We start from the raw sequence: 13548 nt of genomic DNA, 5'->3' as shown, positions 1-13548 counted from the left end.
AAAAAAAAAATTAAAACATTTATTTTTGAAAATACATATTGCAGTTGTACATAGATTCGCTTGACTAATTTGATATGCTGAATAAATAAATAGCATAATGCTATTAATTTACAATTTTACATTTTACAATTTTCAAATCAGGCCCTGATGTCGGTTATAATGTGGGGTTGGGGAAAGTCAGGTCAAGGTTATATACGTAGAGCTTTTAACAATGGATGTTGTCACAAAGCAGCTTCACAGAAATCCAAGGCTGAACCCAAAGTGAGTAAGCCAGTGGTGACAGTGGCAAGTTTAAAAAACAAACAAACAAACAAAAAAAATGCCCAAGACTGAGAAGAAGGAACCATGACTCAAAATGGGAACCCATCCTCATCTGATTGACACTGGATAGAACAACAATAACAACAAAACACACAAAGTCATGGTTAAGGATTATAGAGTAATACAACACTAATAAATAGGTGAGTCTAATATTACACAGGCGTTCTCAGATTAAAATGCTTAAAGCCAGAGATTAATGCACAGGTGTCATCAGGACGAACAGAGATCAGACCTAAGTATAATTATTATTATTATTATAACAACAACAATAATAATTAGTAATTATGGTTTTAGTAAGAGTCTGTGCAAGAGTAAGAGTAGTAAGAGTAAGAGTCTGTGCTCAGTCTTAACAGGAATGAGTGGAGAATGCATGTGAGGCTTTTTGGTCAGTTAAGTCAGTTAAGTTGTTCTTAATCCAGTATCAAATCAGACAGTAATGCAACAGAAACAGAGAGCCAGAGACATGCGACTGTAGCACCAGCATCTCTTCTCCTTTTTTGTTATTTTTAAACTGTAAAAGATACAAATGAAAATATAATCTTGCTTAAAATATCAAAAACATGTGTTTTTTGGAAAATCAGGTCATATTTTACCTACGTAGCTATTCACTGTAACAGAAATGTAAAATAAAATAAAATAAAAAATAAATAAATAAAATGTAATCTCTATGCCTATATACTCCCAGATCGATCTGCACCTTTTATCTAATTGGAAAACTAATTACCAAAATCTTGACTAAACAAGTAAATTTTCAGCGAAGACCTGAACAATGGCTGGAAGATTATTCCAAATTTGTTTTCATAATTCTAAATATACTAATAAGACTCCATCTTGTGTTCAACAGGAAATGAGGGGTACAACAATTTAGAGCTTTATATGTCAACAGCAGAATTTTGTATTTACTACAGAATTTGAGTGGCACTCAATGCATTGATGATACTAGACTGATATGGTAAACTTCTCTAGGGTTTTGTATGGACTTTAGGGGCTGATGTGTTTAGCTTGTTAACTGAAGCTTGTTTAGGCTGAGCATAGGCAGCCAGACAAGGCATTATAAAGGTGTTAACTGTACTGGTCAATATAGTGCTGCATGTATGCGGCACAAACAGTTAAATAATAAAAAGTGTAAAGAAAGTAGCCATCTTGCATTTTGCGTTTCGCTTCCTGCTTACGTCAGAATCATTTGTTCATTTTCATTATTTTTTTTTAGTTTTAAAACCAATGGTGTGCTTAGTATTCATGTTTTCTGATTCTATTCAGGTGTTACTTACTTCTGAAAGATTTTTTCATGACTATAGATGTGAGAACTTTATGCTTTGGTGAGAATTGCCACTTTTTATTATGATGTTTGAAAGATACCATGAGACTGATATAATGATATCAAATTTCATTATTATACACTGAATTAAAACCAGTTTCCCATTTGTTTTGGGGAACAAACACATTTAACTAAATAAGCAACATTTGTAATGTACAAATTTGTCAAAACATTATTTTCAGAACAGACAGTACAAATACACAGCACCATCTCTGCCCCTTTCACAAAGGGTCATCAGTCCATAATGTAACAAAAAAAATAAAAATAAATAACAGGTGGTGTAGCTGAATTGAAAGGTGGAAAGTGTACAGACTTTGATACCAGGTTATACAGTGTACTGGGCATAGTTTCTTCCACCAGTACTGATGGTTAAGGCATCTGAAATATTGTTTAGAAGCCCTGTATTCACATTTTATGCAAATGTGAAATGCAGTCACACAAAGGCAAACCTGCTTTACATCACATTCTGCTGTTGGGGGTGAGATAGAGGCTTTAAGCTGCCACTTTCTCTTGTGAGATAGATGCCTCCTCTTGGCTCTCCCCCCTCTTCTGGTTCCAGTTTTTTAGTCCCTCTGGTAGGCTTGTGTCCTCCTCAAAGCTGCCTGTTCCCTCCACAAATTCTTCGTAGGTAGACTTCTCCTCAAACGGCCTGGGACCTAGCAGCTCCAACATGTCAGCTTTGTCCAGTACCTCCTTTTCCAGGAGACGCTGTCCTACCTGCAAACAGAACGGCACAAACCCAGAAGAAACTCAGCCAGAAGAAAAATATGCATTTTCTACTTTTTGAGCATGATTTCTAATTCAACCATATAACATGATTTTTAAAATGTATTCTTACCATGTCAACTAGGTCCCGTTTTTCAGTGAGGAGTTTCAGAGTCCTCTGGTAAGCACAGTCCACCAGCTCTCTGACCTCTTCATCAATCAGCTCTGCTGTGGCCTCGCTGTAGGGTTTCTCTGAAGCCATCTCACCCTGATTTGGTAGATCAAATGACACTTGCCCCACCTTATCGCTCATTCCAAACTGCACTATCTGTAGCACACAGAATAAGAGAAAGACATAAGAAGGGAGAACTCAACCAAGGCCAAAACAGAGAAAGCCTGGGTGCCCATGCTGTCCACACCTGCGCATAAGCTGACTGGGTGACCTTCTTCAGGTCGTCCTGAGCTCCAGTGGTGATTCTTCCAAAGAAGACGTGTTCAGCCACACGGCCACCCAGCATCATACACATCCTGTCAAACAGCTGCTCCCGAGTATACAGGTACTGTTCTTTTGGAAGGTACTGGGCATAGCCTAGTCCCTTCCCACGTGGAATAATGGACACCTGAGACACACAGTACAAAGGCCATTGGTATGTGTAACAAAAGGTAAATGAGTGGTAAAAGTGGTGTTGTAGGTAGCTTTACCAATGAACTACTGCATATTTACAGCTAGTTTAAAACACCACATACTGCTACATTTAAAGTACATTAATGAATCTCATAATATACTTTGAGTAGTGGGTCAGCATGCTCAAGGAACCAGCCAACTACAGCATGTCCAGCCTCATGGTATGACACAGTCTTCTTCTCAGTGGGCTGCAAAACCTGAGATTTCTTTTCCAGGCCTGCAGTAAAGAACACACACACACACACATAATAAATAGAAGAAAGCTGGTGCACACAAGCAATCAGTCTAATATGGTACCTGCAAGGTGTAAGACAGGGTGCTGAGCTTAAGACTCACCTCCAATCACTCTGTCAATAGCCTGCTCAAAGTGTTTGGCATTTACAGCTTCACTGAGATGCCTGGCAGCGATGAGTGCTGCTTCATTACACACATTTGCAATGTCAGCTCCTGAGGGGCAATAACAGAGAAGCACAGTAAGCACCTTAGTCATTATATACTGATTCTATCATTAACACACAAACCAGACCATCCTCAGTAAAGCCAGTATAAATGCACAATGTCTCCATAACTGGCATATGGGCATTTCACTCCATTTGCAGAACACTTTCATCAATCTCAATACGAACAGTTTAAAAATGGTCTTCAGAAGAGCCAGTTGGGAATTTAGAAATGCTTTAATAACAAGCATGGTGAGGAATGGGGTGATGTGTGACTCACTAAGTGATGTAAGATTCTGTCTGACAGCTATTTTAAAATAAAATATTTATGTTCAATAAAAGAAGTGCAGATTCATTCACTTGGATTTGATTTGAAATTTAAAAAGGCAGGATTTAAATACAGTAGCTTTTCTGTTGCGGTCATGCAAAAACCTTGCATCTCCAAAATGAAGAAAAAAAAACCAACATTAAGCTTTCAACATGAAGCCAATTTTAAAAGATTAAGTAATTTTGAAGAATTTCCATTGGTCCGTCGTCATTAAATTTTAACAATGTAAAAAACAACTGTCAGGTTTTTGCGTGACAATATGTGCGCGCACACACACACACACACACACACACACACATACATATGTACGTATATCTAAAATACAAGACATATAGTACATTCTGGCCAAGATTTCTGCATCACCTGTAAATCCAGGGGTAGAAGCAGCCATTTTTCTAGCGATGGCATCTCGGTCCAGACCTGGGTCCAGTTTAATAGGCCTCAAGTGTACCTTAAAGATAGCGGCTCTGCCTTTTATATCAGGATGACCTGTAGAATTTACACATTATCCCTGAGGTTGAATGCCAGAACTTGCCTAATCAACTCAACATTAAGTATGACATAAAAGGAAAGAACACCGGTATTTCATTACAAAAGAAGAGCTTCAAACCTATGTAAATCTGTCGATCAAATCTACCAGGTCGCATCAAAGCAGGGTCCAAGACGTCAGGTCTGTTTGTGCCAGCCAAGACCACGACATTTGACCTGGTGTTAAAACCTATGGGTAACCCAAAAATGCCTGAGAATTACATGACTTGAAGAGGGGAAAAAGGACAATTATAAAAAAGACGACTTAAATCAGGCCTCCATTAGTCAATTCCTGCAGCACTGCACATACCGTCCATCTCCACAAGCAGCTGGTTGAGGGTGTTCTCCTGTTCACTATTTCCCCCAAAGTTCCCTCCACCTCTCTTCCGGCCAACTGCATCAATCTCATCTATGAAAAGGATGCAGGGGGCATGCTTCTTGGCCTTAGCAAACAAGTCCCTCACCTGAAGAACAATTTTTGGGTCAAATGACATAACAGAAGAGACATGCAGAGGACATTTAACATTTTACAATCGCTGACAAAAAGTCTTGTTAAAACAGTCTCCCAGAAATAATCACATGCTGAACTGGAGGTGAGAAATTGCTGTAGTTGTTTCTACACTAATTTGGTTAAAATAAAAAAAGGGTTTATTCTCCTTCCAGTCCTGTAGCCTGAGCACAGAGGGGGAAAAAGGCCCACTTAGAGAATGACAGATTCACAAAACCCTTCTTTAAACTGTACATTCAATTATTTTAAGTGAACCACTGTGTGACACCAATCTTTGAATGTAAATACGTTTTTTTTTTTTTTAGGATCAATACAGTATTGCAAAAATTATATTGCAATATTTTCTTACACCCGTAGAAAACCTCATCACTAAATCCCACTACACAAACATGGGAGCATGCAGTGATTTGTCCCCAGGATTGCTATTGATCTGAAGAAGAGGAAAACAAACAAACAAACAAAACTTGGACTCACTCTTGCTGGTCCAATTCCCACAAACATTTCCTGGAACTCAGACCCACTGACCGAAATAAAGGGAACGTTTGCCTCTCCAGCAGTGGCTTTGGCTAGCAGAGTCTTTCCTGTACCTGGTGGGCCTGACAGCACAGCACCCTACAAACACAGAGCATATCAATTCATAGGAAACACTCTTCAAGAAAATACCATCGGATATCAACAAAACTAGCTGGATCAGGTATCAGATAATTAGGCTGATCCACAGTACCAATCAATTGGTACTGTGATGCCTGACCACTGGTATTCCAGGCTTCATAACTCAGGAACAGAGTAATATAAAGATATGATACACATACCCTAGCAACCAGCTTGACTTACCCTATCTAACCAGCAATGTGTCATCGAACTGTCAAATAGGGTTGGGCAATATGACAATATTTTATTGTATCCTGATAAATGTTTTCATGGTACACAATATGCTATATACTGTGGATATAGTCAGTGCTTAAGGTATGCTGATTAACTTCATTCCCTAACAAACAGTGTAATCAGTCCTATTTAATTGAATGGAGTGCAGCATGTTTTGAGTAAAAATCACAGTACTCAGTATTTGGATAGCAGTTTAAAAAAAAAAAAAAAATCTACTCTACATGTTTTATCTACATGACAAAAGACGTACTCACCTTAGGGATCTTAGCACCAAGGTCCTGGTACTGCTGTGGGTTCTTCAAAAAGTTGACAAACTCCAGGATCTCCAGTTTTGCCTCCTCACATCCCGCTACATCCTTAAACTTCACTTCTATGTTGTCTTCAATCACCTTAGCAGTGGAGCCATTCATGCCGAAAGGCCATCTGCCACCCCCCATACCACGTCCCATTGCCCCGCGTCGTAGTATGTACATCAAAAAACCAAGCAGCAACACAGTAGGAAGAAGGCTATTGAGAAAAATCCTGAAGGAGACATAAACACTGAATAAGACTCAGGCTTATCTATGCACATTGGGATCATGGCTGTTCTTCCTAGTCCTAGACAAATGCCCAACAGGTGGTCAACTAAGACTGAAGAGAATCAATTCAGTGTGCAACCCACAGATGGCAGTAAAGGTTTCCTTAGAGGAATCTTACCAAGAAGGCTCTGATTTGTACAGTACTGGTACTCTCTTTGATGGCTCCAGACCAAGTTCATAGTGGGCAGCCTCCAGATGCCTCTCAAATATTTCAACACTTCCAATGTTAAACCACACATGTTTCTGGCAGGGGATAAAAGATAAGAGAACTTTATTGTAAAAGTATTTTTCTTTGTCCAGACAATACTTTCAAAATTCAAGACTTCCTCATGCATTTCCAGTAAATATTTAAATTAAAAGATGATTCTCCAATCAACTTGCTGTAATCTTTTACGAGCACATTATCTTGAATACTGCTTATGAAGTTACCAATGCAACTTACATTTGGGACATCTGCATTCCGTACTAGGACAACATTGACAAATTGGTTGTTCACAACATCCAAACGGTACACCTAAAGAAAACAAGACAAATAAATGCATTAGATGTATTAAAATTAAAATATATTATCATTAATAATAATATGAATAACAATAACAACAACAACAATAATAATAATAATAATAATAATAATAAATGGTAAATAATAGTCACAGCACTGATTTTAATGGAAAGTAAAGAAGAAAACAATGAAATCATTAAATAGTGATATATCACATCTTAACTGTCACATTAAGCAACTGGTGCTGATGAAAGACAAACTTAAATAAATGACGGGTCATTTTCTTACTAGTTCTCTGCCCAGGTAGTGATAGACAAATTCTTTCCATGTGATCTCTTCACTTCGGTCTTGAAATAAACGGTAGAGCAGGACAGACGCAATGCCTCCCAACGTGATCAACACATAGCGGAAATCTTTATCATCCCACGGCACGTCGCCCTGAGTTGAGGAGAAACCACAAGGGCCTCCTGATGTTACCAAATCAAAAGATATCATGTACAGAAACTGGGTAAACCTAACTGCCACATGGGTCGATACATGAAATGATCCATCTCACTGTCTCATTAGAGTCTTACTCCCAGGAACAAACCTGTCCCAAACGACTTTTCCAATTCCTCTTCCCTCCTTTTTTCCCCCCTTCGCCTCCACTTGGTTGATTTTCAGGTCCACTCGCTTTACTGTCTAAACGAAAAAGAGGTAATCAGTGCAATTCTATGAAATGTGAGAGCACAACTCTGAAGTCTTCAGATTTTAAGTAAGTCAATACTTTACCTTTGGAAGCCTCACTGGAGTAATGGTTGAGTATGGATGGAGACAAAAAGTTATTTACAGATGACAGTGGTTTAAGGTGATTCAGTGAATAAAGGCCCTGGGGGAGACAGAAATCGTTACAGATGAAGACAAGAACAAGAACACATACAGTACTAGTTTCAGAACTATTTGCATTTATTTTTATTCTTATTCAGAGCGACTTACAAAAGTGCTTTGCTATTTACCCAAGAATAACCTCAGCTAGTTTGAATAGACTAGTAATTCAAAGATACCTCTAAGCTTAGACACTACTAAGCACACGTCAATAAGGCGACCACACTACTATTCGCCCAAGTATTCTCAGAAGAGGTGGGTCTTGGAATAACCTGTAGAGCAGGGCAGACGCAATGCCTCCCAATGAGATTCGGTGACTGTTTACCTCAACTGCATGTTTATGCGGTAAAAAAAAAAACTCTTGACTAAGCATAAATCCACTAGTCAGAATGTGCTGTTGATCAGTGAAGTTACTGAGATGCTGGTTAGGAGAACATAGCAGAAGATCTGGTTGGTGATCTCTATGTGAACTCCAGCCACTGGATGGATGAGTTGAGTTCCACCAGCAGCTCTCCTGAGTCACTTAATGAAGGACTGATTAGATCAACTAGAGTTTGATGGTAAGTGTATTTACTGGCTATCCTCCAGGGAGGAACGTCACAACACGTCAAAATACGAGATTAATAATTGTTCATATGTTTTTTTTTTTATATATATATTTTATTTTATTTGAACATATAACTGACAGTGATGTTCAGCCCACTGCTGAACATCCTGATCCCACTACAACTGGTAATCCAGTTGCCTAGTCATCATGACTAAGCCAGGTGGTCCAGTTACATATCCAAAACCAACACAATGCATGTATTAGCTAAATAAACATTAGCTAAGCGTATATTTAGCAGAGCATATGGGCATATTACAGATCAGCACTGCAAAATAAGACACTGATACTGTGAACCTTACCCTGTAGCTTACTCCTCTGAAGCACGGAGAGGAGAGTCTCCTGACAGCAGTGTTGCCTAAGCAGCGCTGTAAACTCCTCACTCCCAGCCGGGCAGGCCAAGCAGCCGCTGAGAGCAGCCCTAACATTAGAGCCATTCTCCTGCCGCCGCTGCCGCCGCCCTCCTCTTCAGCTCAACTAGCTAACCTGAAAGCAGCTTTCCCCAGAGAGTCCTCTAAACATGAGCATACAGCTGTACAACAGACTGCAAGATCACCAACAGCAGAAAAGAAGGTGAAATGGCAGCACGAGTTTCAAGGTGTCCGTGGAAATCGCCTGAAGTCAATTGTGTAACGTGCAGCCTTTAGACCACAAACAGTTTATCGATACATATACAATTATTAAAGATAATTGTATATTATTAAAGATTGTTATTTAATATGACTGATTAATGTGTGTTAATGTAATAATGTAATAATGTGTGACAGAGTGGGCAAAGACGATCCCATATTTATACAACAGGCACAACGGTCCAACTCAGGGTCCTTCACTAACCGAGGCAGTATCTCCGAAAGAAGCTTGGCACACTTCCCCTGCGCACTTGCCCTTCGTTTCTTAATATAACGGCGCTGGACTTTAAAAGTTTACCACGTTATGATTCTGTGTAGTAATAATAAAAAAAAAATACAGGTACGCTGATTTTACAAAAAGGTAAAGTGAACAAATATCGCTTCCTTTTAACGCCGAGTGTTTTGGATAACTGAGGGAGCGTTCAGCTGGGTTTAGGACCCTCCCCGATCGGTCGTTTACCCTCGCGAATCAGTGCTGATCGGTGATTGGCTGATGGTGTTCTGAATCGCAGTACCAACCTGCTGATGAAACTCAACAGAGGATTACAGTGTAGTAAACCGTGCAGGAGGGGAATTATGTCATAACTGAGGATCATCTCTAGACTTGGACCACCGTCCTGGACATTTTAGCCTTGATGACCGAACACACTAAGAAAAAAAAAAAAAAAAAAAAACACCTAGAAGCACATCTAAAGTAGTTGACACTTCATCCCCATAAATCATGAGAAATTTTTCTTTGAAGAAGAGTTTCTGTCTTTTCCTCAGATATCCAGCACAATATGAAACACAATCTTCTGCTTAATAGCACTCATTTTAATGCATATATATTGCTGAATTGGCATTAAAATGATAGATGAGACTGGGGGGGTGGGGGGGTGTTGGATTATATTCTATTAAACTATTATTTCATTATTAATCTGTTTTTGATGTGCATGTGAAGGAGACCTTACCCAACCTGCAGAGCTCTGAGCTGGACAGCTCCATTACATCCTGCTGGCCCTGATTGCGCTTCACTTGCATGGGAGCATGAAATAAACTCACACTCTCACAAAGAGTGTTTATTCCTTTTGTGCAAGTCATTTAACTGCCTCCAGTGTTCCCATGAGAAAATATGAATGAGTGCAATAGGGTAGTTATGTGACCACCACAGATTTGGAACACATCTTTTATTAGACCAAAAAAACAAACAAACAAAAAAAAAAATAAACAGGCAACAGTATTTGCTACTAAACTAATTCTACAGAAATAGAACCCCTAATCCCCAAAACTGCATATATAGGCAGGTTAGTATTTGAACCCTTTTTGTAATTGTGCTTCTGTACACCACTCAGTGGTACACCTTTTGAAATGAAGCAATCGAAATGTGATGGAAGCATCAACTTTTTGCTTTGAGGGGTTAACAAAAATGATCATTAAATGTTTGGCCTTTTTTCTAAATACCGTTTTTACTGGCTCAAACGTAACTGGACAATTACAAGTCTGATAGGAAGTTTACATACACTCATCATTACCATGGCAAGGCAGTGCCACGGCAATACTGGACCTTTGAAATTGTATCTTTAAACTCTTCTTTCTGTGGGGCTGTTTTTATAAATTCTACATACACACGGTCAAAAGGTACCTCCAAAATATCACAACTTGCCAGATCCATTGTCTCTTAACTTTCTGTTAGTGATCATGATTGACTACAGCTGGTAGCTTAAAAATGGTTTGCAGAACAGCACTCAATCAACTGATCAGCACACAAGGGAAGCCTAATGAGCTCAGTGCAGATCTGAAAAGAATGACTGTAGATACACGAGCCAGCAATGTTGACTGGAGCCATTTCTAAACAACTGCAAATTCCAAGCTCATCAGTTCAAACTGTACATTGAAATAAGTTATTTAACCATGTTATCACTTTGGCACAGTCTGAAACAAGACCCAAAGTCACTCTTAGCTAAAGTGAAACTGGTTGGGATGGTCAGGAGGAACTCAAGAACCACAGGCCTGCCATTAACTGAAGGCTGCCGGAACACCAGTGTCACTTTCTACAGTCAAGTGAAATTTATACTGCCATGGACTGAGAGGCTGTCATCCAAGAAAGAAAATCAACACTTTTAAGCTCAACTAAAGTTTGCACATATACAAAGAAAAAGCCTTCTGGAGGAAAACAATATATGGCCAGATGAAAAATTGATTTCTCAATGAGTTTTTTGGCCACTATGACCAGAAGTACACTGCATGGACAAAAGCACTGAGTCACACCTCTTAATAATCAAATTCAGAAGTTTCATTCAGTTTTTGTGCCACAGGTGTATAAAAATCAAGCACCTAGCCATTCACTTTGCCTTCACAATTTTTGTGAAAGACTGGATCATTCTAACAAGCTCCTGAATTCTAGTGTGGTACTGTAATAGGATGCCATCATTGCAACAAGTCAGTTGGTGAAATTCTTTCCTCCTAAATATTCCACAATGAACTTTGAGTAGTATTACTGAAAAGTGGAAGAGTTTAGGAACCACTGCAACGCAGCAGTGAAGTGTCAAACCATGTAAAGTTACATACCGGTTGCAGAGGCACATTAGTTCCAGTGAAGGGAAATCATAAATCCTCAACATATCAAGACGATTTAAATCACTGTATAATTTCAACTTTGTGAAAACATTTTGGGGCATGTTCCAGCATGACTACACCCCACTGTAAGCCAGACCCTCTTGTCCAGCTTCAAGGTCTGACTTCACAAATGGTCTTCAAAATATTGTAGAAAGTCCTCCCAAAAGAGTGAAAGCTGTTGTAGCTGCAAAAGACCACAAAAAACTCCATAAAATAAATAAATAAATAAATAAAATAAATCACAAAAACTGAAGGAAGGTATAACTTGATGTCCCAATACTTTTGTCCATGTAGTGTATGTTTGAAGTAGTAAAGCTGAGGTATTCTTCCCCAAGAACACTATCAGCTATTAAGCATGATTGCTCTGGGGCTGTTATGCTGCCAGTGTAACTGGTACATTCCACAAAGTGTCAAAACAAAGAAGGAAAGTTACCTCAGAATTCTTCAATGTACTTTAAACCATCAACCAAGCAATTGAAACTTGGACAGAGTTGGTTTTCCAACAGGACAATGACCCCAAACACACATTAAAGATGGTTGTGGAAATGTCTTTACTGTCCAGGGAAGGTTTTCTATTTAATTGCATTCAGCAACAAGAGCATTTGTGAGGCTGGGATGATGGATAATCACCAACCCCCACCTCATCCCAAAAGTATTGGATGAGGCACCATCATTCCAGAGAACACAGTTCCACTGCTCCACAGCTCAATGCTGGGGGGATTTATGCCAACACGCCTGGCATTAGGCATGGCGCCAACTGGTTCATGTTGATCTGCTATCTGTCCAATTCTATTGGCAATACTTCTCTACAGGAACTAGATAAGCTGCATCAGCAATGGGTGCAACTTAAAGCAGCTGAATGCATTCATTAGAAGGGGTGTCCACAAACATTTTGTACGTTGTACTCATTCTGCCCCAGAAAAAAAGAAGCCCAATATTGCCATGACATTCATGTCCATGGTAAGCGTATGTAAAACTTCTGACCACAACTGTAACAGTTTCATGGCTGAATTCATGGCCCATTCCCTCAAGGTTTCTTGACAAATTAAATAAACAAAAGGATTGGAGTTGATTTTAAGTGTTTGCAAGAGCTGAGAACACTTAATATGCAGTCCAAACAATGAGTCAACACAAGTGAAGGAGGCCACCACTAGGCTGAAAAATCTAAATCCTATCTGAGAAATAGCAAAACATTAGGAGTGGCCAACTCAACAATTTTGTACATTCTGAAAAGGACCAATGCACTGGCAAGCTCGGCAACACCAAAAAACTTAGATCACAATTCTCTAATTTGTTGAAAGAAAACCTCTTCTCAACAGCTAGTCTACTATTTAAAGACACATTCATCAACGTAAACACAGGATTTACATCAAGATGCAAACCACTGGTAACAGTAAAGACAGGCCACATTAGATGGTGCTAGAAACGAAATAAGCCTGCCCTGTTCTGGAACAATATCCTTTAGACAGATGAAACCATGAGCTTGAATATGGAGAAGCAAAGAAAGTGTATATCCAAATCAAGGTTAATAATATAGAGTTTGGCCAGTTACATCACCTCTAGGATGACTTTAGACAAGATTTTTGAAAGATAGCTTTGAGAATTTGATTACGTTCAACCACAAGAACGATAGTGACGCCAGTTACTCCTGTTGAATAATTCTGGGATCACAAACAGCGCTGCAACTTCAGAGAACCCAGTTCCACCTGTTCATCACAGAAGTGGGGAAAAAAACAGAAACAGAAAGTAAAGCTGCTTAGGAGTTTTTTAAGTGAAAAATCACATTAAGGTTATACTTTACCTGCAGAGCACTCATACCGTTTCATTTTCATGTCTTTCCCCTTCACGAATGACAAATTTGGGAAAACAGTTTTTAATTCAGAAAAATATCTGCCAAAGCATCTAAGTGGTCAGGCACTAAATATCTGCAAACAATGCTGTTTGATGCAAATTTCTTCATGAAAGTGACTAAGGAAAAAAAAAAAAAAAAAACAACCCAGAAATTACCTCTTTCAGTCACTCTCACTCCCACTTTCTGAATTTACATAAGAGCCCTCCTCT

The 13548-nt window shown here is 39.1% G+C and overlaps 1 protein-coding gene across 1 annotated transcript; it reads right to left on the bottom strand.

Annotated features, from left to right (window-relative positions):
- afg3l1 (AFG3-like AAA ATPase 1) lies at positions 1-8862 on the bottom strand. Its single transcript, XM_072671841.1, has 16 exons — positions 8566-8862; positions 7567-7663; positions 7385-7476; positions 7084-7233; positions 6736-6807; positions 6412-6536; positions 5970-6237; positions 5305-5442; positions 4633-4786; positions 4405-4512; positions 4158-4283; positions 3366-3476; positions 3131-3246; positions 2764-2964; positions 2478-2672; positions 1-2356 (listed from the first exon to the last, which is right to left on the bottom strand). The coding sequence occupies exons 1-16, from the start codon at positions 8698-8700 to the stop codon at positions 2132-2134; spliced, it is 2313 nt and encodes a 770-aa protein (XP_072527942.1). The 5' UTR covers positions 8701-8862; the 3' UTR covers positions 1-2131.
- Between the last annotated feature and the right edge of the window lie 4686 nt (positions 8863-13548).

The sequence above is a fragment of the Salminus brasiliensis genome, chromosome 2, assembly GCF_030463535.1.
Source record: "Salminus brasiliensis chromosome 2, fSalBra1.hap2, whole genome shotgun sequence".
Classification (NCBI taxonomy): Eukaryota; Metazoa; Chordata; class Actinopteri; order Characiformes; family Bryconidae; genus Salminus; species Salminus brasiliensis.
This window is presented reverse-complemented; position numbering and strand designations above follow the sequence as displayed.

Bases quoted from the DNA above. Each gene is read 5' to 3' on its own strand.
- afg3l1 (XM_072671841.1), bottom strand. From the start codon at position 8,700: ATGGCTCTAATGTTAGGGCTGCTCTCAGCGGCTGCTTGGCCTGCCCGG. The intron at 6,808-7,083 runs GTAAGAAAATGA...TGTTTTCTTTAG, and splicing joins ACTACCTGGGCAGAGAACTA to GTGTACCGTTTGGATGTTGT. The intron at 2,673-2,763 runs GTGTGGACAGCA...TGTGTGCTACAG, and splicing joins CCCAGTCAGCTTATGCGCAG to ATAGTGCAGTTTGGAATGAG.